General features: G+C 37.5%; 1 protein-coding gene across 1 annotated transcript in view; it reads right to left on the bottom strand.

Moving 5' to 3' along the window:
* Positions 1-2,647: 2,647 nt before the first annotated feature.
* Positions 2,648-11,811, bottom strand: part of MTM1 (myotubularin 1) — a 28,175-nt gene continuing 19,011 nt past the window's right edge. The window contains exons 9-14 of the mRNA XM_009083119.1: positions 9,149-9,334; positions 7,907-8,113; positions 6,660-6,752; positions 5,933-6,046; positions 5,450-5,626; positions 2,648-3,124 (exon numbers count right to left, since the gene is read on the bottom strand). Coding sequence (XP_009081367.1) covers positions 2,957-3,124; positions 5,450-5,626; positions 5,933-6,046; positions 6,660-6,752; positions 7,907-8,113; positions 9,149-9,334 — 945 coding nt within the window. The 3' untranslated portion in view covers positions 2,648-2,956. The remainder of the gene's footprint in view (positions 3,125-5,449; positions 5,627-5,932; positions 6,047-6,659; positions 6,753-7,906; positions 8,114-9,148; positions 9,335-11,811) is intronic.

The raw sequence follows: 11,811 nt of genomic DNA, 5'->3' as shown, positions 1-11,811 counted from the left end.
GGCCCGGGCACCCCCGGCGCGGCAGTGAAAGGGCTGTTGGAGGCAGAGGTTTAACACTGAAATCTTTATTTTCCCTTCCCGCACGTACAGGGCCGACGGAGGATGTTGACTACACTCTCCCCCGCCCCAGCGCGGTCCCGCGGTACGCAGGGAGAACGGCTGACACGGTTACTGAGGGAGCAGCAAGGCAAAGAGGAGGAGATGCTGGTCTGTTACAAAACGTGTTTTCTCATGCAGGACACAATGCTCGCTGCGAGGCGACACCTGCACGAACGGCAGAGTTAACAACCGACAGTGGAGGTAGCACACATGTCTAGGGTACAGCCATAACAGTGATGCTGAGGGGGGTAAGGCATGAGCAAATACAGAAGGCATTCGACAAATAACCTTTCTAAGTAACTGGAGCCCTGCACAAAATCTAGGTTATCTCTTCAGGTCCATGGAAGTAAGGATACAAAAAAACCTAAAATAGCATTCCAAGACAGACATTTCTTGGGGGATATTTGGCATTCATTGCTGGTGATGTTAACATCCCAGCTCTGCTTCTTCACCCCTCCTGGAAAAGGCACTCAGCGCCTGGAACTCTCTCCTTCACCAGCTCAGCAGCTTCCCCAGGCCTGTTCCTGGCAGGGAACAGGCTGCAGTGTGCAGGGAGGGAGGAGCTGTACAGACAGGGTCTGACCACCCATTTATGGGAAAAGGAGGACGATTTCCTCTTAACATTGATCAGCTGGTATGCCTACATTCACAAGGAGTATTTTCCAGAAAGTACTGGATTAAAACCACCCATTATCTTGGTCTAATACGTAAAAACAGAATTAAAACAAGTATCTTATCAGTTGACTTGAAAAAACCCCAAGCCCACACAGAGCCATGTTAGAGAGCTTCAAAGACAAGTTTGGCTGAACAGTAATAGGAACAATGGTGTATATATGTAATGAAGTAAGTGCAAAAAGATCCATTCCATTATATTACACTTTCCCAAATGCAATAGGTTATCATGTAGTGTTTACACAGTAAAAACTATTAAATTTTCAGAACTTCTTCACACCGCTCATAGATGCCACCAACATGTTCAACTCGAATACAGAAACTTTAAATATTCTAATAAAAATAGCTTTTTTTTTTTAATAAACCACAAGTAAGTAGAAGGCAAATATACCAGAGTATGCATAGCTTTCAAAATGCAAAGTACATCATGAACAATTGAGTATCCTTCATTTATATGATGTAATGCATCTTATTTACCTTAACAAGTCAAGATTTTGGAACAATGTTGTTATTTTGGATACATAGACTGGAGAACATAGATTGGAGAATGAAATTTAGAGGACAAAATAAATCATATAAATCCTGTGTATTTAGAGCACACATGCTGTATGCTCTGAGCTTCCCTGAAAAACATAGTGCAATTCAGTGCATCTACTGAATTAAATCCAGAGGTGGTTTACTTTTATTCCTTTGAAAAAATACTGTTCTAAAAATATTCAATGTCCTCTAAACTTTGACTTAATTTGTGGAACTATAGCTTTAAATTTAGTTTTCATATGCAAAATATTTACACTTTATAAACTTGCATAATTTCTAATAAACTATATTATATATACTTACACAAAACTTAATTTATATATAATCCTATTATGTCTTGCAGATCAAAACTCACCACATGTACAATAATTTACAATGACAGAAGCCTCAAGCATCAAAATATCTCCTTTAAAATAACAGTATTAGATAGCATCCTCTACAGATTCTGAATTGCAGTATTTCCTGGATTGCCTGAATATCATTAAACTTCTGAGAATATGCAAAACTTTTAATTAAATATCAAGAGCAAAGGTCTGTGCTGTCCTAAGAAATGCTTGCAACTACTTGAAAAATACCTGAAATGAACAAATTAAAAGTTTTTTAAAAGCCTCTGAAAGGAAGGCTTGAAACTAGAGCTCACTGGAAGGTTCAATGTAAGTGCAGACACTATATGCAAATCTTGGATATGGAAGACCCTTAAATACTTAAGAATAACTTTGCTGAACAGAAGTTAAATTAAACAGTAAACTATAAATGTACAAGTTTCCAAAATTATTTATAGCTGAGAATTTTTGCCTACTTTGGTATAGAAGCTCCTTTAAACAGGCACATTTACTTTTTTAGAAGAGAAGCAGAAGCTTTACTATTATGGCTATTGCTGGATATTTAAGCAATGTCTCTGTGGTTTTTAATTGCATAAAATCTCTTTAGAAACATTTTATTCTGTATTAACCTAAAGAACCAATACTGCCCACAGTGATAATTTGCAATACAATTTAGTGCTGAACAGTTAGCCAAAACTGGGCTTTTCAGAATCCAGTACAACTGTCATTTGTTTAAAAAACAATTAAATTAATTTACAATAAAAAATAGATTTTATTTGCCGTCCCTTCCAAGAAAGGAAAATCTGGAATTCTCAGGTAGCCAGAAAGTTTCAACACTTCTCTCTGAAATCTGACAATAAAATTTGTTTTCATTTCATGAACTCCACAAATGTATTCCTAAGAGGAATAAAAACATACCTAATTTTATACCATGTGAATATTCCTATTACCATTAATGTGTATATTCATAACATGTAAGACTGAACATGAATTTCCTTACAGGATCATGATCTACAATGTAATAAATTAAAACATTCTTATGAAAACAATAAATCAATTTAATTTCCATTGTACCAGACTTTCCAGAATAACTCTCAAAGCCCTCCATAACTATGAGTTGATTAACAATGTTCCCAGTCCACAGGTTCTGAAAGGCACATAGTCGAAGAGTTGCTTTGTTTTGAAGTCCTCCTCAAATGAAGAGAGTCTAAAACAATTTGTGTTAGGACAGTCTAATGTAAGGCATTAGAATATTTCTCTTTATGCTATAGATCTATGTTAAGCACCACTTGCTATGACAGTATAGAAAGAAGCCAACATTTTCTTCAAAAATGTGTTTGTACTTGGGACATCATTTGTGAGGGAGATGCTGATGAAGCTGATGAATTGGATATCTTAGAATTGTTTGTGATCTGTAGCTCTTCGAGTCTCCTTATATAATCATCACGTAATGCGAGAAGCTCCATGTAACGCTGCTCCACAGGATTTGGCTGCTACAAAGAGATCCAGGTTAGTTGTATCACTTTGGTATCACACAGCTGCTGTAGTGTTCAAGGTTTCCTGGCACGTGCAGCAAGTTGCAGCTGAACAGAAATACTCAGTTCTGGAACTCAAGAGCCCTGTCTCTGCTTTCCAGTTGTCTCTCCCACGGAGAAGCTTTGCACAAAGCAGTTTGTCCTAACTCAATAAAATCAGCCACCACTTCCTGGAGCATATGGGTTTAATTTTCTGATTATCTAATATTGTGTGCAAGACAGCTATTACTATACCTTGTCCAAAGCTTTTTTTCTTGACTTATTAAAAGGTTTTAGGTTCCAGAGGCCAGATGTCTCATTACCTTCCACAAAAACTATTTAGCCAGATTATTTTAGCTACACTGATCAGATTAAGATGAAATCCATATCTTCAGATTATAACTTCCCTCACTGATGAAATTCACCTGAGTTTTTAATAGTAAATTTGCAACTTCGTGTAAATCAACAAGCAAAATAAATGCAAAACTTTATTAGTGAGGTCTGTAAGTAAACTTGAGTGTGTTCAAAATCAACTACCTTAGCTTTCAGGAAATGCAGAAAGAAAAGAAGCATTTTCACTGTTTTCACTTTAAGCTTAGGTTCATTTTTCAGATAGAGTAGTGAAAGAAATGGAACAGTACTATGAATGTCCAAGGCAGATACAGAGTGTAAAGTTACCTTTGGCTATATATACCTGTCCCAAAGTCACAGTTAACTGCCTGTAATCCAAAGCTATCAGCAGTACAGTTTAAGGAGCAAATGGGAACACCTCACCAGCTGAAGACCAGCTGAACCAGCAGCTCTTACATGGGCTGCTCACTAAGCAGCATATGAGGATCATGATCAACTGTGAAAGTTGGATCAATGCTGAATGCAGGTACTAAGGTGATTAGTGATGTAGGGATAGTGATTTTGCTAGTGACAGACCAGACTCTTCATTAGACTGAGGTCTGATGTGGAACATGCTTCTAAGTAATTGAGCTCAGAAAAGTTATTGAATAAATGGTTCAGGCCACATGTTCACTATTCAGTTACTTCAGTAAAGATGAAGCATAAATTTCATGTACAGAAAAAAACAGTTGTTGCATTTTGTATATAAAAATGGTGGAAATGAGGAGCCAGTAGTAGCAGCATGGAATATTACCATGTGGGTTTGCATTTCTAACAACAAACTCCTGCCAAAAACCTCTCCTGAATAATGACAAAGAACATTTTTAAGCAGATCTACAGCTAATTTGCACGGCATACAATCCTTCTGTTTCCAGAATACATCTTTGGATTCACCATTTGCAAAATATCCTCATCTTTCACCAGAAGCAACAAAAGCTTTAAAACTAGAAATGAAGATAGGCAACATACATGTAAAAAGCCACAGCAAACTGCCTGGTTTTCCTGCAGCCTCTGAAGTGCTGTAAATAATACAGGAGATCAGCTGCGGAAAAGGAAGTGCATTGCTTGAAAACTCATGACTCATTCCAGGGGCTGGACTGTGAAGACTGCTTCTGTCAAAGAAACTGCTCCTCTATCTTCTCCTACTCAAACCTCCACAACTTGTTAACAAGGACAAGTAAGTCTGTGTACACTATTTTTATGTGCCACATTCCTGAGATTTCTAGCAAGACTGTAGCAAACATCGAGTGTCCATATACTCAACATTAAAAGCACAGAAGTGAACTGTGTGTAATTTGATAAAAGCTGTTCTGAGCTTCCAATCCGACCCACTTGTGTAATCTTCAATAACAGCTTTCATCCACGGTATAAACAATGTTGGGTCACCGGACTTACATTAAAAAATTACATTTTACCCTCAACAAGAGCCATCGATACAGACAGCAGTTTTGAAAGAGAAAGGATCAAATAGATCATTTAATTTGTAAAGGGCTTCATACCCTCTCTCTGATAAAGGAGAAAGACCAAGCAAATGCAGGAAGCACATTTGTGATGCTAATGCCCTAACTCTTCAGGGATCAGCAAGCCCTACTTCTACGCCTTGTCATTCAGCATTCAGTAGCACTCAAATGCCCTTAAAAAATGATCCCCCAGCCCTGTCTCCAAGAAAAGAGGCTAGAAAGAGCTCGAGGATGACTTGCTGCTAAAGAGTGAAATAAATTCAGTGCTCTGAGAAAAGCTGACTAAAATAAGAGAACTGAATAATTACTTCCACCCTTTTTCTCCATCTTTGCAACTAAAATATTAAAAACCTGAACAAATTACAGGTACTATCCTACAAGTCAGTTATGACACAAAATCCTTCAAATTTCCAAAGTCTAAAAGCATTTTGTACATCATAGAGAATTTACTTACTTGCTGCCGAATTCTTGGGTTCCACCTGATGTAGTAACTGACCCAGAGCTCCAAGTGACGCATACTGGCTACTGGATAGAGAGCTCGATTTAGCTCTTTACTATAGAAAGGATTGGTGTACTTAGATTTTTCACTGTTTATCAAAGACCATAATGATAATGTTTTCTCAGTCACTTTCTAAAAGAAAATTGAAATAAGAACAGTAAACATTTGCACAAAACCAGGAAAACCATCATAGAAGCTACATGGCTACATTCTGAAATCAATACACTGCTGGTTTATGTAGAACCATAAGTTACTCTATTAGATTCCAAAACCAGTGCTTGACAAGCATTTCAGTGACTGCATGCAAGTATTCTCTAAGAAAAATACAGCCAGTTCAAAGTCACTGTCTACAAGGACTATAACCAAATACAATACAACCAAAACTTTTTGTAATCATCTAGAGTCAAGACAGCAATTACAGGTGGTGGTTTGACTAACCTCTTTTTCTCTGACAGACTCACAGTTATACAAGAAAGTACCAAACCGGCAGCTGTACAAGTGATCCAGGATTGTAATCAGGAAATGCTCATTGAATTCAAAGGCTGTAGGAAACTGAAACCAGAAAAGACAAATCCTTTCTATACATGGCAAAAGCAGGGAGATATGTACATGCCCTGTTTAAAAGGCTAAAGGTAGAGTTTAGAGCCCTAGATAATCTAAAAACATTTTTAAGGTAATACTTTTATATACTTTATAGCAGACATTCAGATGACACGAGGTGTTCAACTTTCTCAAACTGGCCACTGAAAAAAACTCTTCTTAAAATGTTCTAACTGCCTTTAATTTATAAAAAGAATAACATACAGAATGGTTACAGATACATTTTTACTAGCAAGACAGAATAAGATATCTATAATGCACTCATAGTGCAGCACCATACAGGAAAATAAAGGTTTACCTCCTAATCCTCATCAAATGGGCTATGTTCACCACTTTGTTTCGTTACTTATTGAACATACAATGTTTAAATCACTGCACTCAACAGCTCCCAGACTGCCTTTGCAAGCTTTGAGAAAACAACTGGTGCACTCTTTTAGACTACAGATCAGAGCAGACGGGTAACACTGTCCTCTTCAAATGCTTTTTTACAAAAAAAAAAAAGATCTAGGGGTTTGATTCAGCAATCTCTTCACACTGTTACCTTCTGAAGAACGACACAACATACCTGTTTAGACATCTGCCACACACAATCAATAAACTGGAGAAAGATGGGTGATCTGTCTGCATCAGCATGATTTTTATCCCCGTGGCCTATTCTCTGAAATGAAGCAATACATCCTCCTGTTAGCCAAAACAGCCTATTTTATGGCAACAGGCATTGTTTCTCATTTTGCACTCAAACACTAATGCTTCTGTAATAGAGCAACCTGCTCTTACAATTTAAAAATTAGTTACTGCACCAAGGAGGAGAAATTCAAATACAGAGAAATACTGCAAAAGCTGTTCCAATGACGCCTGACAAAAATTCCAATGTGTTAATTGATCCTGCTATAAAAAGCTGCAACTTACTGGATAAGCATAACTAGCAAATCATCAAGACATATCTGGAACTATGTTTACATAATAACTGTGTCAGAAGCCAAGTTACATAAACTTTGTCTTTTGTAATTTAAGCCACTGGAGAACCTAGATCAAACTATCCACACAGAATCTCACCTTGAGCCTTGAACACTTGAACATTAAGATTCACCCTGAGGTAGTCATCAAACATGAGAGAGCTCAAATAAACATTTGCATTCTTCACACAAAATTAACACAGATTTTTAAAGTTTGGGTGAGCCACTCATCCTGAGGAGCCCAAAGTACCAACCAAAGGAATCCTCCCCACAAACTAAAAGGTTTAGTAAAAGCTGTTTCCTTCCTTTTTGTATTTGATAGCTGAGAACAGATAAGAGATTCAGGGAAAAGAGATTCTATTAATTCCATAATTCTGTTGGAATGTACTTGTCTGGAGGAGACAAAAGAAAAGCAGGTACATTGAACTAAGATGTTGTCTATCTGACTGTAAGATTGGAAGCTTAATGTCTTAAGGACATGAAAAACCATAAAACCAGTACACTACTCTGTCTTGTAAGATAGTTTAAAATAATAGAATTGAATGGCAGGAAATAGAGGGAGATGAGGAATTGCAGCTGAACTCACTCAACAGTAGCAAATTACTAGAAAAGTACTACAGACAAGACAATTGGCCTCCTGGCTCTTCAGTTTTCATGGTTTAAAACACTTATCTGTTAAGAGAATCATATATGTGTTCAGTAAGGAGTGAAAGTCTGTCCACTTTCACTGAGGTTAGCAGTTTTAGGATGTCTGATAAGAATTACCAAACCTCGACACAAAATGAGCGGTTTAACACTCAAAGCCTTTTAGAATGTTAGTATTGCATGGTCCTTGCAATTATCTTCTAATTCTTACCGATGCAAACTTGTGTCCAAAGCTTATCCACTCTTTTTGCACCAGAACTTCAAAGCCTTCAATGGTTCTGTAGTAGCTGTCCAGCATCAACATGGCCAGCGATGTCAGCTGTGCGGTTCGGTCCCAGCCGTCGCTGCAGTGAACCAACACAGAGCTCCTGCCCGAGGACACCTTGTCTGCCACTTGGATAGCTCCTGTCAACACAAGCTGGCAAGGAGGAACAGACACCAAACAGATTATTTTTGTTAGATGATAACACTGAACTCATTTCTTTGTATCTACACACTACCCACATTGATACTGTTTCCATTAAAGACCTAAAAAGCACAGTGTAGTTAATTGGAAAAGAATTTTCTAGGAGATCAAGTAATTTCTTGTATAAAAATAGAGAAACAGATTGGTTCCCTAATCCCTTAGTAAGATCAAATTCATCTCACAGCAAATTCTTAAAAAATGGGGCAGAAAACAGTAACCTTGATAAACCAAAGAACATAAGCTTCTTTTTTAAAGAAAGAGAGGATTTACCATAGGATATACTCTCTAAAAATTCTGTTCTTTCCTTTGCCTCCTTTCTTTGCACTAAATTACTGAAATATCTCAGTTGTTGGAAAAAGGAACTCATACCCTTCTAATATGCTTATTTTCCAAATATTAAATTAAAATGAAAATTTTATTAAGTAGGATTTATTACATAATACTCTGAATACTTTTGCACAGCTGTACTCGAGGCAAAAGGTTCAAAGGTCAACTAGTAAGAACACTGGTGAATTACCAACTCAAGTGTTTTATTTGTGCTACAAGATGAAAATTACAAAATTTACAAATAAATGTACAAGATTTATTTACAAAACTATAATTCACAAAATAAAGTCACACACATACTGACAACTAAAGTATTTACGAATACACCACAATGACAGTCACCTGTAGTCCTGTATTGCTAGAAACCAAAATAAATCAGTTCTCACATGATAAGACAATCAGACTAAGAATGCATCTCTCTATTAAAGACATTTAACTTGAGGCAGACAATAAACACGGAATTTCACTTACTATCGCTTAGTAATTATACAACATACTCTAAGATCAGTTGGCAAAAAAGCAACACACAGTGATGCTGTGTTTGTAGTCCAAGTAGTTCAATGAGTTCCATACCAGGACTAAAACAAAGTTTAGCAAAGAAAACAAGTCTGATAAAACAGATTTGGAGAAACACTTTTCAGATAATTAAGGAGAAGTTACCTTTATATGTTCTAACCAATGGGTTGATTCCAGACTTGACAACCAGTGTGATTCTTCCACATTAGGATAAACAATGTCCTTCAGCTTCTTCAGAGATTCCCGCATGACATGAATATTGTGAATGTCCAAGAAGAAAAGTTCTGCATTGGGATATGCATCTTCGCCTTCATATCCTCCCCCAGTTGCCTACAAACAAGAGATCTGAAATTACCTTTAGTCATGTAACACTGTTGTAGCAGCTTTTCAACAGAGCAAGAAGGGAATTAATGTTATTTATACTTTGTTTTGTAGTTGGGCAATATATAATTTCAGTTGCTTTTTAAAAACAGCAGTCTTGGATACAAGCTTTGGAGGGGCAAATGCTGGAAAAGAGTACTTGGGAGCTTTCCTTTGTCCAGAAGGACAAAGTGCACAAAATACAGCACGTGGTCAGAGACATTTGAGGTGCTCCAGCTGGCCTACCTCCTTTCAAAACATAGAGAAGAAATGCTAAAAGGGGAAATTAATTATTTTAGATTAAGACTGAAAGGTTGTTTGCACTGTTGGACCCAGAGATCTTGGAGGAGGACTGAACTAGCCAGGTAAGGGACAGTGGGCAATGTCACATCAGCCAGTACTGGGGCTGCTTTGAGAATAAAAAGGCATTTGTATCTGTCTTACTACTTTTGAGATTCATGGTGGAAACAGCTTTTCCTTGACCAACTGACATCACAATGTCACTATTTTTTCTTTGCTTATGTTTCTCTTTCACACCAAGAATTAAACAAACTCATGTGTTTGAACACAAAAGACATCAATTTACTTCCCAGACAGATTATTAAGGTTAAAGTAAAAAACATAGTATGTCACACAAACAGCAATTATTCATAACAGACTAGATCACAACTTCCAGGGAATAAAATCGCTCGTATCTTCGTTTCTGTACCAATTAGAAAGGAATTTGGTCAAAAGGCTTTGTCTGTTTCTTTCCACCACTAATTCAAAACTGAGCAAATCTCAGGTTTACCGGTGCAAACTTGCTACAAAAAAAAACCCCAAACCAAACCACCAACAGAAAACCTCAACAACATTCCAGTGTTTTAACTGCCCAGTTATTTACCTACTAAAATTGAACTGATATGAAAAAGATGAAGATAAAATGTTTGACCAAGTAAAATTAAATTTAAGAGTTCAGTTAAGAGTAAGTTATCTTTCATTAAAAAATCCAGTTCAAGAATCTCAGATTGTCTTTAAGAAGTAAATCAGCAGTAGCATTAAAGTTTACTTTAAACTAACTTTTCGAATAACACTAAATTTTATCGCTGAAACTAAACATATATTTAGGCTGTTGAGAAGTTAAAGAGTCACGTAAGTAAAAAGTCTGTTCGACTGCTGCTCTCACAAAACATTTCACCACCACCACAGCAGAGGATATGCCTGGTCACTAAAGGAAGCAGAAAAACCACACATATTTTAGGACACAATGCCACAGCTGAGACTTTCCCAAGACAGAATCATGAAATCGTTTATGTTGGAAAAGACCTTTAAGATCCCTGGGTCCAACCATTCACCCAGCACTGCCCAGCCCACCACTAACCCATGTCCCTAAGTGACACTTCTTTTAAATACCTCCAGGGATGGTGATTCAGCCCCTTCCCTGAACAGACTGTTCCAACCTTTCTGCGAAGTAATTCTTCCTAATATCCAATTTAAACCTCCCTTGGTGCAACTTGAGACCATTTCCTCTTGCCCTATTACCTGTTACTTGGGAGGAGAGACCAATCCCTGCCTGGCTACAACCTCCTTTCAGGTAGCTGTGGAGAGCAACAATGTCCCCCTGAGCTTCCTTTTCTCCATGCTAAACACCCTCAGCTCCTCAGCCCCAGAGCTGCAAAACTGCAGCATTTCCTGCAGACAGCAAAAACATGCTATGAATTATGATAAATAAATTTTGCCTTTATAAGCCATTCCAGCCATCAATTAGACATCAGACAACAGCCTAAAGCACAGTACAGCCTCTCCCCATTAGTACCACCTACAGTGCTGTACAGCAGCACAGTATCTGTATTCTGTGCTCTCTATCTCCTTCCTCAGATGTGGGGTTATTCTCAGACCTGCCAAGATCTGCAATGAAAGAGGCAATGACTGTATTTTTCCCTTTCTTTCGAATATTACAAAGTCCTGGTGAGGAATGACTGTAATTTTAGCATCAGGGCTGCTGCAACTCCTACTTACTGTGTGGTCTTGACCTATGTACAGGGAACACAGGAATGCATGAGCAGCACAGCCCAAGACTTTGCTTATACTAATCTTCACAGCTGCTCATGAAAATGTTTTTCAGTGCTGATCAACACTGGCTTGCACTTTTAATGTCATTGTCCCTCATACCAGAAATGCACCATACTGCTTCTAGTGCTCTGTTTGAGCATTTCATAAACATGAGTTAATTAAAATACATGGATGAAACACACAGAACATTTAAAAAGGCTGAAAACTCTGTTTCATGCTTCAATTGCATGTATGTATCAAGTTTGCCCATAGTACAATAACTTAAATTTTTCCCCAGTTCTTGGAAAAACTCAAATTTTTGCCCCATTTGTTTCAAAGGTGTAAGAATTGACAATCCTTCCACAAAGCAAACAGAAGCATTATGTGTTTTGTTCACCCATAAAAAAACTCTTGTG

Source organism: Acanthisitta chloris, unplaced genomic scaffold (assembly GCF_000695815.1).
Source record: "Acanthisitta chloris isolate BGI_N310 unplaced genomic scaffold, ASM69581v1 scaffold31039, whole genome shotgun sequence".
NCBI lineage: Eukaryota > Metazoa > Chordata > Aves > Passeriformes > Acanthisittidae > Acanthisitta > Acanthisitta chloris.
The sequence above is the reverse complement of the archived record's forward strand: the minus strand, read 5'-3'. Positions and strand labels throughout refer to the sequence as shown.